The 22,723-nt window shown below is 42.4% G+C and overlaps 1 protein-coding gene across 8 annotated transcripts in view; it reads left to right on the forward strand.

Moving 5' to 3' along the window:
- Window positions 1-22,723, forward strand: part of ryk (receptor like tyrosine kinase) — a 259,214-nt gene that overhangs the window by 207,468 nt on the left and 29,023 nt on the right. For 6 of the 8 annotated variants that reach the window (XM_048604442.1, XM_048604445.1, XM_048604443.1 and 3 more), the window contains one exon: window positions 6,937-7,046. The exons of the other annotated variants lie outside the window; for them this stretch is intronic. In XM_048604442.1, the coding sequence (XP_048460399.1) occupies window positions 6,937-7,046 (110 nt within the window). The remainder of the gene's footprint in view (window positions 1-6,936; window positions 7,047-22,723) is intronic. 8 annotated transcript variants of the gene reach the window in all.

The raw sequence follows: 22,723 nt of genomic DNA on the forward strand, positions 1-22,723 counted from the left end.
GGGTCTGGACCCTTCTTCAGAAAAGGGTCCAGACCCGAAACGTCAGCGTTCCTGCTCCTCTGATGCTGCCTGGCCTGCTGTGTTCATCCAGCTCCATACCTGGTTATCTTGGTGAATCTCTTGTCGTTTTTCTTCCAGCCCTCAGGTCCAGACTCCTCGAAATATCCAGTACTATGAATCCTTTGCATACACTGTTGTTCAGTTTCCAAGAATTTCCATGACAGCAATCTTTTTGTGCTTTTTAGCTGTAAGACAAGTAGGCTGCCTGTATTGAATGATGGGCCAACCCTCTTGCTGGAGCCTCCTGCTGTGTGCAGAGCTTGCCCAATATCACGATGGAACCCAGAGTTGCACTGGAGGCACACCAACTAGTGACACATTCATTAGGTGAGATAAGCACATGAATTTTGTGAGTTCAGCCTTCAAGTTAAACAGGTAAATTGTTACCCCTGTGCCCAAAATTAAAGCAAATGAATTTCTAGTCTTCAATCTTTAGGAAGGCAAAGGGGAAAATGTGACAAAAAACAGAGAGTAATGAAGTGTTTCTGTGCAGGAAACACTTGACATGCCTTTTAGTTTGAGGTGATGAACTATAATACCCAACCTTGCTGCAGTGGACTCTGTGTCTATTTACTGTAGTGGCTGCTCATGCTGAATTGTCTTTATAAAGCCTAACAAATTCGGAAATCAGCACAAAAGTAATCATAGTTATGTACTTAAATGATTGCAGGGTCCACTTGTGTGCAAGAATCTGTCAAAGACCATCATAATTTTGTTGCTGTAAGATCTACTGACCAAATCACCATGAATCATTCAGAATGATTGAATACAATATTCAATGTATAATGTTTCGTACTGTCTGGAATGTATTGACTTGTGTTTGAACATAAAGTCTGAAACTAAACTGTGATTGTCTTGTACATAAAAACTATGAAAATCTTTGGATGTGAGCCCAAAGGTAAAATGGCAGCTTTTTTTTTTTAAATTCTGATATCTAATGCTCAATATTGTAATACCATTTCTGTATGCAACAGTCTGCAATTCTTTGGTAATACCAGTGCTGTAGAGTCCAGCTCACTTATATTGTGAGGCTAAACTGGTAGCAGGGAAACGGAAATGACGGGGAATATATATTTCTTCAAAAGTTTCTGTTGTGACTTATGATATAGGAGAGATCACTACAGACCTGCTGACTCTTCTGGACATCTGTAGCTTTAAAAAACTCCCATCAATGCTGCTGTTAGTACCACAAGCACATTAGATTAGGAGTTTGTCATTCTGCATCTCAGTTGGATTGTGGCTGATCTGTAACTTATTTAACTTCATTTAATTACCTTTGATCCACATTCTCAAACTAACAAAAATAGGTCAATCTCAACCTTCAAAAATGTAATTGAGCAACAGCATCGATGGCATTCGGCAAGATAGGAGAGAAGTCCATATTTTTACGCCCCACCCTTTGGGGGAGAAAAAGTGCTTTCAGATTTAACCTCTGCCTCACAGCACTAGGGACCCAGGTTCAATTCCACCTTTGGGTGACTGTCTGTGTGGAGTTTGCACATTTTCTTCATGTCTGCTTGGGTTTCCTCCAGGTGCTCCGGTTTCCTCCAACAGTTCAAAGATGTGCAGCCTAGGTGGATTGGTCATGCTAAATTGCCCATAGTGTCCAGGGATGTGTAGGTGAGGTGGATTAGCCATGGGAAATGCAGGAATAGAGTAGGCTGGTGGGTCTGGGTGGGATGTCGTTCAGAGGGTTGGTGTGGAGTCGATGGGCCAAATGGCCTGCTTCCACATTGTAGGGATTCTATGATTCTATCTTTGATTCTATGAAGCACTGAATGACATAATAATCTTGAAGATTTTGAATGCTTTATTGGGATGACTCCGAGTAACAAGAATTGCTTGATTTGATTTATTTATTGTCACTTGTATTTTGTTACAAAATACAGTGAAAAGTGTTCTATCATGTTGCCACTCTCTAGTACCATCTTAAAACACAGAAAAATAAACTTTGCCCAAAGCGGCCTTTCCTCCAAGATCTGGCATGTTGCAGTAAGGAAGAACGATAAGGATGGCAAGGTAAGGGATCCTTGGAAAATGAAGGATATTGTGAATTTAGTCAAAAGGAAAAAAGAAGCATACGTAAGGTTTAGGAAACTAAAATTGGACAGGGCCCTTGAGGAATAAAAAGAAATCAAGAAAACCCAAGCAAGGAAGTAGCAGAGCAAGAAGGGACCATGAAATGACCTTAGCAAGTAGGGTTAAAGAGAATCCTAAGGCATTCTATACATACATTAAAAACAAGAGGATAACTACGGAGAAGATAGGACCGCTCAAGAATAAAGGAAGGCCCTTATGCTTGGGGGCAGAGGATGTGGGTGAGAACCTAAATGAGTACTTGGCATCAGTATTCACCCATTGAGATTAAAAAAGAAGTGGTGTTGGGTCTCTTGGAGAGCATTAAGGTCGATGAGTCCCCAGGGTCCGATGGTATCTACCCCAGGTTTTGAGAGGGGCAAGAGAGGAGATTGCTGGAGCTTTGACCAAGATCTTTGTATCCTCGCTGGCCAGTGGAGAGGTACCAGAGGACTGGTGAGTGGCCAATGTTGTTCTTCAGTTCAAGAAGGGAAATAGTGATAATCCAGGAAACTATAGACTGGTGAGTCTCACATAGGTGTTTGGGAAGCTATTGAAGAGAATTTTTAGGGATAGGATATACATGCATTTGGAAAAGCATGGCCTAATTAGGGACAGTCAGCAAGGCTTTGTGCAGGGCAGGTCATGTCATACTAACCTGATTGAACTTTTTGAGGAAGTGACAAAGGTGATCAATGAGGGTAGAGCAGTGGTTGGTGTCTACTTGGATTTTAGTGAGGCTTTTGACAAGGTCCCTTATGGTAGGCTCACACAGAAGATTAAGATGTATGGGACCCATGGTGACTTGGCCATGTAGATTCAGAATTGGCTTGCTCATAGAGGGCAGAGGGTAGTGGTAACTAGAATCATAGAATTCCTACAGTGTGGAAACGGGCCATTCAGCCCATCGAGTCACACCAACTCTCCGAAGAGCATCCTATCCTTGTAACCCTGCATTTCCCATGGTTAATCTATCTCACCTACACAGGATGATACATGTCGTCTGAGGAGTGGGAGGGGGAGTTATAACACCTCCCAGTCGCGAACCACTTTAACTCCCCATCCCACTCCTTGGACGACCTGTCCATCCTGGGCCGCCTCCAGTGCCACAACGATGCCACCTGGAGGCTGGAGAAACAGCATCTCATATTCCGCCTGGGAACCCTGCAGCCCTGTGGTCTCAATGTGGACTTTACAAGCTTCAAAATCTCCTCATCCCGAGACCAGCCCATCTCGTCCCCGCCTCCTTGACCTGTCCGTCTTTTCTCCCACCTATCCACTCCTCCCACCACACTGACCAAACCCCACCCCCACTCCCTACCTACTAGCCTCATTCCCGCCTACTTGACCTGTCTTTCTTCCCTCCCACCTAGCTGCCCCTCCCTCCTCACTGACCAATCCCCCATCCCAACTCCCTACCTACACTCACCTGTACTGGCTTCAACCCCACCTCCTTGACCTGTCTATCTTCTCTCCTTCTATCTGCTCCTCTATCCACCTTCTACCATCACCTCCCCCCTCTCTCTATTTATTTCAGAGCCCCCTTCCTCTCCCTCATTTCTGAAGAAGGGTCCAGACCCGAAATGTCAGCTTTCCTACTCCTCTGATGCTGCCTGGCCTGCTGTGTTCATCCAGCTCCACACCTTGTTATCTCAGACTCCAGCATCGGCAATTTCTACTATCTCACAGGGCGTATATGGATGCTTTGGAGAGGGTACAGAAGAGCTTTACCAGGATGCTGCCTGGATTAGAGAGTATGAGCTATAAAGATAGGCTAGAAAAACACAGGTTGTTTTCTCTAGAGAGGCAGACGCTGAGGGTACACTTGATAGAAATCTATAAAATTATGAGATGCATAGAAATGGTTGAGGGTCAGTATCTTTTTCCCAGAATTGAAATGTCTAAAACTCAGTTCAAAGGAGATATGAGGGGCACAGAGACTGGTAGGAGTCTGGAACGGGTTGCCACAGTTTGTGGTGGAGGCAGCTACGAGAGGGGCATTTGGTGACTCTCAGATAAGCACATGAATGTGCGAGGAATGGAGGGACATGGACCAAGGGCAGGCAGAAGGGATTAGTTTAATTTGGTGTCATGATCGGCACAAAATGGTGGGCCAAAGGGTCCATTCCTGTGCTGTACAGTTCTATGTTCTATGTTGTTCTATCTGCCAGCTTATTTGCAACATTCCCACATGTCTTTGTCAACTAACCTGATGAATATCAGTGAATTTAGGCCCACATTAATGTGCCCTCTGTTACTAGGACTGAATAGTTAATGTGGACGCATCTCTAAATCACAATCATTTGGTCTCAATAGCCCTCTGTGGCAGTGAGTACCACGGATTAACCACGGTCTGGTTAAAGAAATTCCTCCTCAACTCAATTTTAAAGGGTCATTCCTTCACCGTGAGGCTGTGGCCTCAGGTCCTAGTCTCTCCTACTAGTGGAAACATTCTCTCCATGTCTATTCTATCTAGGCCCCTCAGTATTGAATTAGAATTAGGTTTGTTGTCACATGTACTCAAATGAGACAAACTCTTCATCACCAGGTTCAGTCTTGATATTCACAAAGTTACATGGCTGTTGGATTTTTCTGTCACAAGAAACAATAGACTTTTTTTTGTGTGCCCTTCACATGTTTAGCAATGCATGTAGGATTTCATTGCAAGATGTCGATGTCAAATGATGACTTGCCATTAATTTTGCACAATAATGTGGCTTAACTCCGCTTCTATTTTTTGATGTAGTAACATGATGTAGAGGTTCCGGTGTTAGACTGGGGTGGACAAGGTCAGAAATCACACGACACCAAGTTATAGTCCAACAAGTTTATTGGAAAGCAAAAGCTTTTGGAGCCTTGCTCCTCCTTCGGGCATTAGTGAGAGAGGTGGAATCAAACACAGAATTTATAAGTAAAGGATGAAAGGGTAACACAACTGATGAGGATGTATTAAACAAACCTAAGAAGCTGTTAAATCTTCAGTTAGAAAGTTTTAATTGATTAATATGTATATGTAAATACCCAAAATTGCAGATACATTCTATTTAGTTCAAAAAGCACACAATTTGTAGTCAATTTATAGTCAGTCAACGTGGCATTCTATATATTCGTACTTTAGAGGTAAAGCCAGCCTGACTCCAAACCAAAACACAAGCTGATTCTACACAAGGCCTCACACTTAACAAGCATTGTCTGACCTAAAATGTCACCTCTTTTTTTACACTGATAAAACCTTTAGCTCTCTCAGGGCAGTGACTTGAAAGAAATTCGGGGATTTACATATACATATTAATCCATTAAAACCTTCTAACTGATTAAAGATTTAACAGCATCTTAGGTTTGTTTAATACATCCTCATAAATTGTGTGACCCTTTGATCTTTTACTTATAGATCCTGTGTCTAATGCCACCTCTCTCACTAATACCTGAAGAAGAAGCTAAGCTCCAAAAGCTTGTGATTTCAAATAAACCTGTTGGATTATAACCTGGTGTCGTATGATTTCTGACCATGACAAGTATATGTTAGTTTGGCTAATCCAGAGTTACCATTCTTGAACGTTGGTTTATGGCAGATATTCTGATGGATGTCCTATACTGCCAGTGGTAATAGTTGACACCTTCAACACAACTTGAATTTCAGTTTGTCTGAATTTGACTCATCGCGGTTCCATCACAAGAGCTCCTGCACCACTATCCCATCCAGATTTTAATTCTTGGGTATCTGAAAAGAGCATGGCACAAGGGGCAGGTTTCAGCAAGGAAAGGAGGGGAAGAAACAAAGGTGCATCAATGTAACACTGGCAACCTTTAAAAATTAGAGTGCAGATAAAGGGAAATGAAGGACTTTTCAATTGTTTCAGTACTGCCAATGGTCACACCTCTGCCATGGAAGTACTAATGCTGGTGAACACGGTCTCCTTCATGAAGGTGAGCTGTTCTTATCCCATGCTGGTTGACTGCTGTTGCCTTTCGCTATGGGTCGTAGAATAGAAGAAAGAATCCCTTCAGTGTGGAAACAGGCCCTTCGGCCCAACAAGTCCACATCGAACCTCTGAGCATCCCACCCAGACCCATCCCCCTATAACCCACCTAATCTACACCTCCCTGAACACTATGGGCAATTTAGCATGGCCAACCCACCTAACCTGCACATCTTTGGACTGCGGGAGGAAACCGGAGCACCTGGAGGAAACCCACGCAGACACGGGGAGAATGTGCAAACTCCACACAGACAGTCGCCCGAGGCTGGAATCGAACCTGGGTCCCTGGCACTGAGGCAGCAGTGCTAACCACTGAGCCACCATGCTGCCCATCTTATCGGATCATCTTATCCTGCAAGTGAGAGAGAAGTGGTGTTTGTGATTTGTTTGGGTGATGTGCCTTTTTTTTGAATAGCTGTCAGTTGTACAAGTTGTGAGGTATGTATCTGTGGCCTGCAGCAGTGCTCAGTGTGTGAGGGCCTGGTGAAGCTATGCATTTGAGGCATGAGTCACAAATGAGAGCGATTGTTGGCAAGAGAATGAAAAGGTTGTGACACATGGTCCTGTTTGAGGTTAATGGTGCAACTGATGAGAAAGCCTAGTTGAGGATGTTTCATGGACCTTGACCTATTGGATGAGTTTGCTGAACTTCACTGCTTCTAGATCCTTAGAACTAAATTGTTTTCGCATTGGAGCATCCCTTCATCCTGTCTAATAACAACCCGAGTGCTTCCAATGCTGTCTAATTCTGTTTACATTTGCACTAGTTAGTTCAATCCAAAGAAACCCATAGTCATGGTTGTCATGCAATTTTTCACAGGCAATATCCCAGCAGGACCTTGTACATATGGCCATTCAGATTGCCTGTGGGATGAGTTACCTGGCCAGGAGAGAAGTTATTCATAAAGACTTGGCTACAAGAAATTGTGTGTAAGTACAGGACATTACTTTCTAAAATTTCTCGAGGATTTACTAATGTTTTTGCTCCACATGGATTATGTGAATGATATGCATTCATCGACCTTATTTACTGTGGACAGGGCAATTATTTGGAATGGCAAAAATGCCACCACTGCACAGCTTTTGTGGGAAGTTACTGAAAATTGTGACAGTTGTGCAAAATTCTATTCTATGTAAGCCAAGCAAAGTCTTTGAATCCAGCAGATTTGCACCAATCATAATCACTGTCATCCCTCTCTCTTATGGTAACGTTAATTCAGTTCCCGGCAGTTATCAAGTGTGAGTGTCATTAATTGGACTTTATTTCCATGTGACAATGCAAACATCCTAACTTTGTGAAAGACCCACCGTCACCAAAAGCTATTCTCTTTTGTAATTTTGAGACCAATCACAATAAAATTCATGCTTTTTTTGTAAATGGAGTTTTATTAAGTATTCATTGTTCACTAAAACTGTTAATTTAAAATAATTATTGAGATGTTGGTGTTAGTGTTGTGTACTGAGAAAGGAATTAATGACAGTCTAGCTGTGTGAGGCCCCTTGGGGAACAGTGTCTATAATATGATAACGTTCTTTATTTAAAATCAACAGTGATGAAGTTGATTCTGAGACAAATCTAAATAAAGGAAACTACAATGGTGTGAGACATGAAATGGCTGTGCTAAATGGAGGAACTGTACTTAAAGAAATGACAGAGGGTAGGCAATGGCAAACACTTAGAGTGCACAGAGGAACTGCAACAGTTGTTCATCCCAATCTGAAACAAAAATAAAACATGAAAGATAGCTCAACCATGACTATTAAGGGACTGAGGGAAAATATTAAATCCAAGGAAGGGGCTTACAAATTGACCCAAAGAAACACAGACCTAAGGATATAGAGTAGTTTTGATTTCAACAAAGAAGGAAAAAGAGATTGATTAAAATAGAGTATGAGAGTAAACTCATGGGAACACACAAATTGATTGTAACAACTTCTATAGGTACATAACGAGAAAAGCAAATGGAGGTCCTTTACAATTAGAAACTGGGAAGTTGTAATGGAGAACAAAGAGATGGCAGACAAATTGAACAGATGCTTTGTTTTTGCCTTCGCAAAGGAGGACATAAATAATGTCCCAAAATTCGCAGGGAACACAGGGTGGAGTGAGGAGGAGGAACTGAAGGGAATCGGTATTAGTAGGGAAATAGTATTGAGGAAGTTGGTGGGACGAAAGGCCAATAAATACCCAGGGCCTGATAATCTATATCCCAGAATGATTAAGGTAGTAGTCTTAAAAATAGTAAATTGGTGTTTCTCTTTCAAGATTCTGTAGACTCTTGAACAGTTTGTATGGATTGGAGGGTAACTAATGTAACCCCTCTATTTTAAAAAAATGGAGGTAAGGCGAAAACCAGGAATTAGAGAGTAGTTAACATAACATCTGTTGTGGGGAAAATGCCAGCGTCCATGAGAAAAGATTTAGTATCAGAGTACTTTTTTTTTATTCTTCTGGAAATCTAGAGTAGAGGGAATGGAAGCTAAGGCAGTTGCATGCTCCTCTTGCAGGATGTGGGAGGTAAGGTTCACTGCTAGTGTCCCCTCTGACTTCACCTGCGAGAAGTGCACCCAACTCCAGCTCCTTAAAAACCGCGTTAGGGAACTGGAACTGGAGCTGGAGCTGGATGAACTCTGGATCATTCAGGAGGCTGAGGGGATGATAAAGAGGAGTTATAAGGAGGTGGTCACACCCAAGGTACAGGAAAAAGGTCACTGGGTGACTGTCAGGAAGGGGAAAGGGCATAGGCAGGCAGTGCAGGAATCCCCTGTGGCTGTTCCCCTCAATAATAAGTATACAGTTTTGGGTACTGTTGTGGGGGGGGTACCTACCAGAGGAAGGCCATAGTGGACAGGTCTCTGGCACTGAGCCTGGCCCTTTGGCACAGAAGGGAAGGGGGGAGAATAGGAGAGCAATTGTAGTGGGGGATTCAATAGTAAGAGGCACAGACAGGCGGTTCTGTGGACGCGAAAGAGATGAACGGATGGTATGTTGCCTCCCGGGTGACAGGGTCCGTGATGTCTCGGATCATGTCTTCAAGATCCTTAAGGGTGAGGGTGAGCAACCAGCAGTCATGGTACACATCGGTATCAATGACATTGGTAGAAAAAGGACAGAGAATGTGAAAAACGAGTACAGGGAGTTAGGTTGGAAGCTGAAATCCAGGACAAACAGGGTAGTTATCTCTGAATTACTACCATGTGATAACGAGGTAAGAAATAGGGAGAGAGTGCAGCTAAACACGTGGCTACAGGGCTGGTATAGGAGGGAGGGCTTCCATTATGTGGATAATTGGAGCACATTCTGGGGAAGGTGGGACCTGTACAGTAAGGACGGGTTGCACCTGAACCGGAAGGGCACAAATATCCTGGGAGTGAGGTTTGCTCGAGCTATATGGAATGGTTTAAACTAGATTGGCAGGGGGTGGGGAACCGGATTTGTAATTCAGAGGATGAGGTATTCAGCCTCCCAACAGACACAACAGGGAGTGAGGTTGTTAATAAAGAAATGCGGTTGATGGAGCGTAATTGTGCACATAAAGATAGTTTGAGGTGTGTATACTTCAATGCGAGAAGTATCAGAGGTAAGGTGGATGAACTTAGAGCATGGGTCAGTACTTGGAACTACGATGTTGTGGCCATTACAGAAACTTGGGTAACTCAGGGACAGGAATGGTTGTTGGAAGTTCGGGGATTTAGATGGTTTAAAAGAAGTAGGGAGCATGGAAAAAGAGGCGGGGAGTGGCATTGCTATTTAGGGCGAGTATAGCAGCTACTGAAAGGCAGTTCGAGAATGATATGTCTACAGAGTCGCTTTGGGTTGAGGTAAGGAACAAGAAAGGAGTAGTCACTTTGTTGGGTGTTTTTTACAGACCCCCTAATAGTTGCAGAGAAGTGGAGGAGTGGATTGGGAGGCAGATACTGGCAGGGTTGTAGTCATGGGTGACTTCAACTTTCCAAATATTGATTGGAAACATTTTAGTTGTAATAGTTGAGATGGAGCGGATTTTGTCCATTGCATTCAGGAAGGATTCCTGACACAGTATGTCGATAGACCAACACGAGGAGAGGCCACTTTGGATTTGGTGCTTGGCAATGAACCGGGCCAAGTGTTAGACCTGTTGGTAGGAGAGCATTTTGGCGGTAGCAATCATAACTCTGTTACTGTTACAATAGTCATGGAAAAGGATAGGTATATACAGCAGGGTAAGGTTTATAATTGGGGGAAGGGTAATTATAATTCTGTTAGGCAAGAACTGGGTAACATAAAATGGGAACAGGTGCTGTCAGGGAAGAGCACTATTGAAATGTGGAGATTGTTTAAGGAGTGCATACTGCGTGTGCTCGATATGTTTGTCCCTAGCAGGCAGGGAAGATGCGGTCGAGTGATGGAGCCTTGGTTCTCAAGAGAGGTCGAACGACTGGTTAAGAGGAAGAAGGATGCTCATGTAAGGTTTAGGAAACAAGGAACGGAAAAGGCTCTAGAGGGATACAAGTTATCCAGGAAGGGGCTTAAGAGAGCTATAAGGGGGCATGAGAAAACTTTGGCAGATAGGATCAAGGAAAACTCCAAGGCTTTTTACACGTACGTGAGGAATAAGAGAATGACCAGAGAAAGGGTAGGGCCGATCAAGGATTGTAAAGGGAATTTGTGCACGGAGCCTAAAGAGATAGGAGAGGTCCTTGATGAATACTTTTCTTCAGTATTCACAACTGAGAGGCATCTAGTTGTAGAGAAGGACAGTGTGAAACAGGCTGGTAGGCTAGAGGGGGTCGATGTTAGTAAGGAAGATGTGCTAGGAATTTTGAGGAAGTTGAAGATAGATAAGTCCCCTGGGCCTGATGGGATTTATCCAAGGATTCTATGGGAAGTGAGGGAAGAGATCGCAGGGCTTTTGGCGATGATCTTTTCGTCCTCGCTGTCCACGAGTATAGTGCCGGAAGATTGGAGGGAGGCAGACGTTATTCCCTTGTTCAAAAAAGGAATAAGGATAACCCTGGAAATTACAGGCCAGTCTTAGGTCATGGTGGGCAAATTATTGGAAAGAGCTCTGAGAGATGGGATTTATGATCACTTGGAAAGGCACAGTTTGATTCGTGACAGTCAGCATGGATTTGTGAGGGGTAGATCATGCCTCACAAACCTTATTGAATTCTTTGAAGATGTGACCAAACACATGGATGAAGGTAGAGCAGTGGATGTGGTATACATGGATTTAAGTAAGGCGTTTGATAAGGTTCCCCATGGTAGGCTCATGCAGAAAGTAAGGAGGCAAGGAATAGGGGGAAATGTGGCAGACTGGATTCAGAATTGGCTGACCCTCAGAAGACAAAGGATGGTAGTGGACGGAAAATATTCAACATGGTGCTCAGTTACGAGTGGTGTACCACAAGGATCTGTTCTGGGTCCTCTTCTGTTTGTGATTTTTGTGAATGATTTGGATGAAGGAGTAGAAGGGTGGATTAGTAAGTTCGCAGACAATATGAAGGTAGGTCGCTTTGTGGACAGTGCGGAGGGCTGTTCTAGGTTATAAAGGGACATTGATAGGATGCAGAGCTGGGCTGAGAAGTGGCAGATGGAGTTTAACCCTGAAAAGTGTCAGGTGATTCATTTTGGAAGGAAAATCTTAAAAAGCAGAATACAGGGTTAACGGAAAGATTCTTGGCAGTGTGGATGAGCAGAGGGATCTTGGGGTTCATGTCCACAGTTCCCTGAAAGCTGCCACCCATGTGGATAGAGTTGTTAAGAAGGCGTATGGTGTGTTAGCTTTCATTAATAGAGGGATTGAGTTCAAGAGCTGTGAAGTTACGCTCCAGCTATACAAAAGTCTGGTTCGGCCACATCTGGAGTATGGTGTCCAGTTCTGGTCGCCTCATTACAGGAAAGATGTGGAAACGTTGGAAAAGGTGCACAGGAGATTTACCAGGATGTAGCCTGGAATGGAGGGAAGGTCTTACGAGGAAAGGTTGAGAGAGCTAGGGCTTTTCTCTTTAGAACGACGAAGGATGAGAGATGACTTGATAGAGGTGTACAAAATGATCAGAGGTATAGATAGAGTGGACAGCCAGAGACTTTTTCCTCGGGTGGAGGTAGCTGTTACGAGAGGGCATAGTTTTAAAGTGAGTGGAGGTAGATACAGGGGAGACGTCAGAGGTAGGTTCTTTACTCAGAGAGTGGTTGGGGCGTGGAATGCATTGCCGGAGAGGGTAGTGGAGTCGGCCTCATTAGGGGCATTTAAGCGACTATTAGATAGGCATATGGATGATAGTATAAGGTAGAGGTGGAGGTTAGATAGACCTTAGGTTTAAGGTAAAAGTTCGGCACAACATCGTGGGCCGAAGTGCCTATACTGTGCTGTACTGTTCTGTGTTCTATGTTCACTTGGAAAGCAGTCACAGAATTAGACAGATGGATTTACAAAAGAGAAATCATGCTTGACAAATCAACTGGTCATTTTCTGAGGATGTATCAAGTAGAATTGAGAAAGGGGGATGAGCCTATGCAGAACATTCAGAAGGCTTTCGATGAGCTCCCAGTTCAGAGAAAGAGTCATAAATCATATGCTTGTATAGCACAGAAGCAGACCCTTCGGTTTAACTCATCCATGCCAACCAGATATCCTAAATTAATCTAGTCCTATTTGCCAGCATTTGGCCCATATCGCTTTGAACCATTCTTATACATATACCCAATGAGGTGCCTTTTAAATGTTGTAGTTGTACCAGCTTTCACCACTTGTTCTGGCAGCTCATTCCATACACGCACCACCCTCTGTGTGAAAAAGTTGTCCCTTACATCCCTTTTAAATCTCTCCCCTCTCACCTTAAACCTATGCGCTGTAATTTTGGACTTCCCCACCCTGGGGAAAAGGCCTTGGCTATTCAACATATCCATGCCCCTCATGATTTTATAAACCTCTATCCCTCAGCCTTTGACACTCCAGGGAAAATTGCCCCAGCCTATTCAGCCTCTGTCTGTAGCTCAAATCCTCCAACCCTGGCAACATACTTGTAAATCTTTTCTGCACCCTTTTCACGTTTAACAATATCTTTTCAATAGCAGGGATATCAGAATTGAACGCAGTATTTCAAAAGAGGCCTAACCAATGTCCTGTACAGCGCAACATGACACCCAAGTCCTACACACCATGCATGTACTTGTAAAGGCCAGTGTACCAAATGCCGTCTTCGCTACCCTGTCTTCCTGTGACTCTACCTTCAAGGAACTATGTCTCTTTGTTAGGCAACACTCCCTAGGACCCTACACTGATTTGCCTTACCAAAATATAACACTTCACAATTTTCTAAACTAAGCTCCATCTGCCACTCCTCAGCCCATCTGATCAAATCCTGCTGTATGAAACCTCTAAAATTCTAACAGAACTAGACAGGATAAATACAGGAAGGATGTTCCCCATGACTCAGGAGTCCAGATCCAAGGGTCATAGTCTAAGTATACAGGGTAGGCCAATTAGGACTGAGATGAGAAATTTCGTCACCCAGGGATTGCTGAGCCTATAGAATTCTCTGCCACAGAAAACAGTTGAAGCCACAACACTGAATATTTTTCAAGAGGGAGTTAGATATGATTCTTAGGGCTAAAGGAATTTAATGGTGTGGAGAGAACCCGAGAACATGCTACTGAGTTGGATGGTCAGCAATGAACGTTTGAATGGCGTAGTTTGAATGGCTAAATAGCCTTCTCCTACTACTAAGTTTTATGTTAAAGTCAACTGTCGAAGCTGTGGGTGATCGTTATTTTGAAATGCCATCCACATGTGAAACAGAGTGGGTATGTCTTAAAATCCAGTGCTCTTCACAACATGACCCATGAGAGTTGCTTAATTTCCTTGTGCCTTGTTACAAGGTAAGCAAAGCATGTGAAAAATTAAGCTTGACTACTACTAATGGCATGTCATAGCTGAAAAGAGTAGGAGGGTGTTTGTCGACTTATACACCCAAAATATTGATTTTTTTTTGATGCTGGGAAACACAATGTTACTCCCTTGCCTTATTAGTTCTTCCAAAGTGTATCACTTCTCGCTTTTCAGGATTAAATTCTATTTGCCACTGTTCAGCCCCTGACTAGTCCCATCTACATCATCTTCTGATCTAAGGCTTTCCTCCTCTCTATTTACCACACCACCAATTTTCATGTAATTTGTAAACTTAGTGATCAAACCTCCCACATTTGTGTCTAGATCATTAACGTACACAACAAGTAGCCATCACCAGACCCTGTGCCACGCCACTGGACGCAGTCTTCCGGTCATAAAAACACCTTTTGACTACCACCCTCTGCATCTTGCCACTAAACCAATTTGGGATCCAATTTGCCAAAATGACCCGAGTCCCATGGAGTCTTAGCTTCTTATCCAGTCTATCATTCAAGACCTTGTCAAAAGCTTTGCTAAGTTGATGTAGACATAAACTGCATTAGCTTTATCAACCCAAGCTTGTCCAGCCTTTCTTTATAGCTGATATGCTCCATCCCAGGCAATGTCCTGGTAAATCTGAGATGGCAAGAACTGCAGATGCTGGAGTCAGAGATAACATAGTGTGGAGCTGGAGGAACACAGTAGGCCAGGCAGCATCAGATGAGCAGGAATGTTTCGGGTCAGGGCCCTTCTTCAGAAAATGGTAAATCTCCTTTGAACCCCCTCCAATGCAGTTACATAGTGTGGTGACCAGGACTGTATGCAGTACTGCAGCTGTGGCCTGATCAAAGTCTGAACGGCTCTAACATGATTTTCCTGATCTTATAGTCTATGCAATGACCAATAAAGGCAAGCATCCCATATACCTTCTCAACTACCCCATTAGCTAGTTCTCATCTGTGATCTTTTGCATTTTTTAAATAACCCATCATGGTAGAAGGCAATCCTAACAACAAAATTAGTTACATCCTCATGGTGAATTAATCACTATTGAGCGTATACAGCAATTGCATTCCATTTGCAAGTCTGCAGGGAGGGTCTTTTCAGTACAAGGACACTAGAAGAAAGATCTAAGTAACTTATGCATAAATCACAAAATTTAGTACAGCAGGTGCAGGAAGTAATTTGGAAAGCTAATATAATTTTCATTTATTGTGAGGGGAATTGAATACAAAAATAGGGAATTATACAGAGCATTGGTGAGACCACAGTTGGAGTACTGTGCAAAGTATTGGTCACCTTATTCAAGGAAATGTGTCAATTTGTTGCAAGCAGCTTCGAGAAAGCTTACTAGACTACTACCTGGAATAGGCACGTTTGCTTTATAAGGAAAGGTTGGACAAGCTAGGCTTGTATCTGTTGAAACAAAAACAGAAATTGCTAGGAAGACTCAGCAGGCCTGGCAGTTCAGAAGAACAGTGACTGGACACAAAACATTAACCCTGCTTTCTCTCCACAGATGCTGCCAGACTGTCTGAGTTTTCCCAGCAATGTTTGTTCTTGTTTCTGATTTCTAGCATCTGCAGTTCGTTTTAAATTTTCTGAAATTTTAAAATATACAGATTTTTTTAAAAATTGCCAGGCGTTTGAATATTGTACCACACATAACAAGGAAATTATTTAATATATTTTCCCATAAGAGATTCTTAGAGATGATGGATCGACTGTGATTAAGAATGCTTCTTTTTGTTATAAATTCATTTCAGCCATTATAATTACCATAAATTCAAAAACAAGGATTTTTTTTCAAAAAATTACTATAAAAAGCTGCCATTTGAGCAGAAACTCAGGCTTTTCAAGCTGCTTCAATTTGCACTTGTTTTGCCAATTATGCCCTAAGCAGATCCTTTACCTTGATTGGTTCAAGCTGTTTTGTTTTGAGCTAGCAGCATACACAGTTTGGAAAGAGTGTTGCACTAGTTTGCAGTCAATGTTGGTGTGACTAACTCATAGGGAATAAATTAAGAGACACTTTAGCAACGTTGATGGGGAGGACGTTTTCTTGATGAAGTCACTCACCCAGATTTGGTGCTGCTTGTGGCACGGACCTTGCATGCCACTGGCATCGACAGGAATCTTGAGCCAAGCACAAGCAGAAGCAAAAAAGGGTTCAAATGACCGAGAAGGCTGTAACAAAATGCATCCAAGAATGACTTGACCTGGGACAAATTACAGAATGACCCTAAAACAGAGGGCAATTGTTCATCTTGATTTCAAAGTCATGAATACTTAAAGAGCTAATCACAGTTTTTAATCTATTGTAAACTCTTAAGTTTATTTCCCCAGAGTATTTATTAATTGCACTGTTGATGAAGATTGTGCTAGTGTAGGGGTTCGCTTCCATTTACACTGAGTTCTTCCAGCAAGAGGAGATGTTATCATTGTGTTAATTTGCTGCAGAGCCACTATATTAAAGATGTGCACACAATAAAATTTGATTAAATTGCACTGAATCCTTGTGCTTTTACATAGAGTCATAGAGTCCAACAGCATGGAGACAGGCTGTTTGGCCCAAAGTGGTCCGTGCTGATCAAAATGCCTGTCCACGCTAAGCCCATTTCTCTGCACTTGGCCCATATCCTTCTGAATCTTTCCTGTGCATGTATTTGTCCAAATGCCCTTTAAATGTTAATGTACCTGCCTCAACCACTCATGCTGGCAGTTTATTCCATATGTATACCATCCTCTGTTAAAAAAAAAAACTTGCCCCTCAGGTTCCCATGTATTCTTTCCCTCTTAGCTTAAACTGATGCCATCTAGTCCTGTATTGCCCAAACCTTTGGAAAAAGACTGAGTGCATTCACGCAATCCATGCCTCTCATGATCTTATACACTTCTATAAGATGCCCCCCCAGTCTCCTACGCTCTAAAGAAAAATGTTCTAGCTTCTCTCCACATAACACAGTCCCTTGAGTCCTGGCAACATCATCGTAAATTTCTTCTGCACTCTTAGGTGACCAAAACTGAACACAATACACCAAGTGCAGCCTCACCAACGTCATGTACAACTGCATCATGACTTCCCAACTTCTGTACTCAATACCCTGACTGATGATGGCCAGTGTACCAAAAGTTTTCTTCCCTGCCCTGCCTATCTGTGACTCCATTTCAGAGAACCATGCACCTAAACTCCAAGGCCTTTCTCTTCCCATACACTCATTAAGGCTCTACCATTCACCATGAAACTCCTACCTGAATTTGACATATTTGGTCATGCTTGAATGATGTTGGTGTAGTTTTGGACCATGGCTCACCTAGCCTTGCAGTATGTTCCTTGTATTGTCGTTATCAGTCATCAGATTTTGATGTTTGAGTAGAATTTATTTAAAACCTGTCAAACTACTCTTTCATAATGCCAGTTAGATAGGGGTGCAGAGGCGGGTGAGGCCGCAGCAATTCAAACAAACAGCATCAAGCTTTGTATTAAATAAAATTAATACATATTTATTATTGTATAACTAATTTTTATGCAATCTTAGGAGGAGATCTTTTAAAAAAATTAAGATTCCCAGCTGAAACAAATTAATTGATACAGAACATATAGACCACAATTGTTCAAAGTACGTTTTTTCCTGTGGTCTTCACTTGTTGTAATACTATCAGAGGACTGTAGTCAGCTTTCGAGAGCCAGAATATCCTGTGCATGACTTCAGGTAGAACTAGCAAAAAGTAAGTAACAGCAATCTGCCTTTCATTTACCTTAATGGGCTATGTAGTTCTGGGTGGTCCAGTTTATTAACAACTTCAGTTCCTTTTGTTTTGAGTACTTGGAGCTTGTGCAATGATGTCAGTGATTTTCATTTCTTCCAGTGTGCTTGGTTTTCCATTTGTCACAGCTGATTAAAAATCTAGTCACAAAAGACTGGGGTGTGACATGGCTGATGAACACTTGCACGAAACTAGCAGGCACATATTGGTCAAATGCCATCTGTGCTGCTGTAACCAATCTCAAACAAAAGTGATACTTTAAGAGGCTTGGAGCAGTATAGAAAGTACAGGGATGAAGTGAAAAAGAAAATGAGGAAAGCAATAATAATTTTAAAAAAGGCCAAAAAAGATTAAAGAAAATCCGAAGATGTTTAATCAGTATATTAAAAGCAAGAGAATTATTCAGTAAAGTTTGGACCTATCAAAGCTGTATGTATTAATTTACATGTGGATGCAGATGATGTGCGAGGGTACTAAATGAGTACTTTGTCTGTGCCTTCACAAAAGCAAGACATGCTGTGGACAATCTAGTTAAAAAGGAGCATGAAATATTAAATAATATGCATAATGAGAAGGGAAGTACTGAAGGGACCATCAATGGGAAAAGTTTCTTCCTGTCTACCTTATCTAGGCTCCTCATAATTTTTTTTCATCTCATGTCCCCTCTCAATCTCCTCGGCTCTAAGGAAAACAACTCCAGTCTGTCCAGTCTCTGTTCATAAATGAGAATCTCCAGCCTAGGCAACATCCTGGTAAATCTCCTTTGTAGTCTATCCAGTGCTATCACATCGATGCTATAATGTGAGCTCCAGAATTGCACACAGTGTTGCACACGAATCTAGCTGTGGCCTAAACAATGTCTTCTAAGTTTTAACATTACCTCCCAGCTCTTAAACTCTATTTCTCAACTAATAAAAGCAAGTATACCATATGCCTTCTTAATCACTTTATCCACTTGTTCTAATATCTTAAGGGACAAGTGTATATGCATACCAGATCATATATATTAATGATTTAGACATAAATGTGAGAGTTATTAGGAAATTTGCAGGTGACAACAAAATTGGCCAACTTATTGGTAGTGAAGAGGAAGGCTGTCAGCTCTGATAATGACAGCAGTTTGGTTAAGTAGGCAGGAAAGTGGCAAATGAGAGAAGGGAAATAACACAAGGAATTGCACAATAATTGGAAGGGTATTGAAGGAGTGGAGGAGGTGAAGGACATTTGGGTGCATGCCTGCAGATCCTTGAAGTGGCAGAATGTAAATAAAGCGATGAAGAAATATGGGATGCTTTCCTTCATCGGACCTGGTATTGAATAGAAGAGCAGTGATATAATGATGTAACTATGTAAGACACTGGTTAGACCACAGCTCTTTACAATTATGGTGACCATATTATGGAGGACATAAATGCTCTAGAGAGAATATGGAGGATATTCACAAAAATATTGCCAGGGCTTGAATATAGCTGGTATGAGCAAAGATTGGATAGGCTTAATTTTCCTTAGAATAGAGGATGCTGAGGAGTGACTTAATTGAGATGTACGGAAGGGGCTTGGATAGAGTGGACATAAAGTATCTGTTTCCACCAGCAGAAAGATAAACTGTCAAGTGCACAGATCATGAATTGTGATCAATTAATGATCAGTGGAAGGATTAGTGGGAATATGAGGAAATTTTTTTTTATCCAGAGGGTAATGGGTATCTAGAATTCGAAGATGAGGATGTTACTTGCCAAGTTGATGAGGGAAATCTGTGAATGTGGTGTATTTGGATTTTCAGAAGACTTTTGGAAAGTCTCACACAGGAGGTTAGTCAACAAAATTAAAGCATGTGTTAATGTTAAAGCTTGCATGGTTAAGAACAGAAAGCGGAGATTCAGAATTTTTTTTTCACATATCACTAGCATTCATACTTGGGCTCCGATTGTTTGCGGACTATATAATGATTTGAATGTGGGGCATGTCAAAGCCACGAAGATAGAATAGAATGCAACTACCTATTACCAAACTACCTACTTAAACATAATTTCAAAGCTTTCAAACGCACAGTCAAAGCATAATCACAAAACAATTGAAAAGAAAAACAATAACTTTAGTCTAGTACCCAAAACACACGCCTAATACAGACCTGAATGTACTGAAAAACACCACTTATATACCACTCATACCAGAGTCCTGTTTCTAATACATTGATAGGTTGCAGTCACTTGTGACTTTAACTTATTGATTAGAACTGTACATAGCTTCTTCCTAGAGCTATCATACACCTGAGCTTAAATATACTTAGCTTTGAGTAACTGGTTCATGGTTTTATCCCAACACTTCCTGTCTGGGACGACAATTAACTCTTTACTCTAAGGTAATCCAGTTTCACTATATCCTTTGCTTCTCAGAAACACTGATCTCTATAGCCATCTTCAACCAAGGACTTCATTGGAATGCTCAAAACTCAAAGTAAGATTAAAACAAATCTCTCTCTCGCCTTCTCTAAGCTGTGGATATATTTCTCCAGGCCTAAATAAAGTTCCAAACACGTATAACAAGGCTTAAGGCCTATTTATTTACCTCTCTGAGTTGCAAAGCAAAAGTAAATAAAAACCCATTAACTCTAAAGCTAGGTATCAAAAACTATTTTAAAAGAAGTCACCATGGACGCAGAAATACTTACTTACAAGTTCATTATTAACTTCAGATACACAAAAACCCCACATTACTAACTTAAAAACCAAAAAACCTCACTAAGAATAAATGGTATTAAATGTATATCTCAAAGTCTATATCAATGGTGAGACCACACCTGGAGGAAGTTCCAGCCCCCTTTACTAAGGAACTCTATATATGCATTCAAGAGAGTGCAGTGGAGATTCACCAGACATACTCTTGGACCTATGAGGAGAAATTGAGGAGACTGGCCCAGGATTGTGTGACGTTTAAGTGAATGAGAGGCAATCTCACAAATGCTTACACATTCTTAAACGTGATTAATGGAGTAGATACAGAAAGGATGTTGTCCCTGGCTGCAATGTCTAGAACGAGGGAGCATGAGCTCAGAATAAAAGATAAGTAATTTAGGAGCTGCAGAAGAATATCTACTGTCAGAGGGCGGTGAATCTTTGGAGTTCTTTACTGAGAGGACTGTGAATGCACTGTCATTAAGTGAGTTGAAGAGATAAAATGATACATCTAGTTACTAAAGACATCAAGGGATATGGGGATGATGAAGGAATGTCGCATTGAAGTAGAGGATCAGTCACGATCCAGCATAGTAGAACACACTCAATGGGCTGAATGGCCTCCTGTTGTTCCTAAGTGCCTCCGTAAATATTTTTTCTGAAGTTGTATCATGTTGTATTTCACTGTTGTTGTTATAAAGTCTGGTATTAAATGTTCAGCCATTTGCTCTCAACAAATCTACAATAATAGACCCAACATCCGATGTGAGATTAGTTCTTAGATTGTGCTACGCAGTGCAATCGTTGCTGAGATCTAAAGGGCAGCTATCATGGTTGTTTTTACAATGCACAATGTGGTAATGACCTGGAACCCAGTGCCTATGAGAGTGGTGGAAGCTGAGAGGAGGAATGATTTTCAAAGGAAATTGGGCCGCCTCTTGAAGGAAATAAGCTTGCAGAATTACAGGGATAGAGTGGGGGTAGTGTGACTAGCTAGATTGCTGTGTGGAGAACTGGATACGGACCCAGTTGACTGATTTGTTAAATTTAATTTGCCTTAACTGATCCATGCTCACTTTCCTTAATGAAACCACATTTGTGCAGTCGGCAGTTAATTCTGGACCAGATTATAAATTCTAAAAGCTTTCCCATTATAGACTGGCTGCTGTGTTTATCCTTGCACCCTTTTTTTGAGCAAGGATTTAATATGTGCAAATCTCCAGCCCTCTGGCGCTCCTTTATCTGAAGAGATTGGAAAATTATGGCCAGTGTCAACACAATTGTTGATGAGGAAACTGAGGAAATTAATAAGAACAAACAGGATAGGAACAGACGTAGAACATTTGACCCCTTGAAGCTGCTCTGCCATTCAATGAAATCATGGCTTTAATGTTCATGTTTTGAATTCCATATTCCCATCTGTCCCCGATAACCTTTTGACTTCCCAGCCTAACAAGAACGCCGCCTCGTGCTCCCACGAGGAGCTCGAACAGTTCATACACTTCACTAACACCTTCCACCCCAACCTTAAGTTTACCTGGACCATCTCTAACACCTCTCTCCCCTTCCTGGACCTCTCTGTCTCCATATCGGGCAACCACCTGGAAACCGATATTCATTTCAAGCCCACTGACTCCCACAGCTACCTAGAATACTCCTCCTCCCACCCACCTTCCTGCAAAAATGCTATCCCCTATTCCCAATTCCTTCGCCTCCGCCGCATCTGCTCCCAGGATGAGGCATTCCACTCCCGTACATCTCAGTTGTCCTCGTTTTTCAAGGACCGTAACTTCCCCTCCTCGGTGGTCGAGAACGCCCTCAACCGTGTCTCCCACATCTCCCGCACCTCATCCCTCACACCCCGTCCACGCAATAAGAACCAAAAAAGAATCCCCCTCGTCCTCACGTACCACCCCACCAACCTCCGGATCCAACGCATCATCCTCCGACACTTCCGCCATCTGCAATCCGACCCCACCGCCAAAGACATCTTTCCCTCCCCACCCTTATCTGCTTTCCGGAGGGACAACTCTCTCCGTGACTCCCTTGTCCGCTCCACACTCCCCTCCAGCTCCACCACACCCGGCACTTTTCCCTGCAACCGCAGGAAGTGCTACACCTGCCCCCATACCTCCTCCCTCACCCCCATCCCAGGCCCCAAGAAGACTTTCCACATCAAGCAGATGTTCACCTGCACATCTGCCAATGTGGTATACTGCATCCGCTGTACCCGGTGTGGCTTCCTCTACATCGGGGAAACCAAGCGGAGGCTTGGGGACCGCTTTGCAGA

This window comes from Rhincodon typus, chromosome 13, assembly GCF_021869965.1.
Source record: "Rhincodon typus isolate 14 chromosome 13, sRhiTyp1.1, whole genome shotgun sequence".
NCBI classification, from domain to species: Eukaryota; Metazoa; Chordata; class Chondrichthyes; order Orectolobiformes; family Rhincodontidae; genus Rhincodon; species Rhincodon typus.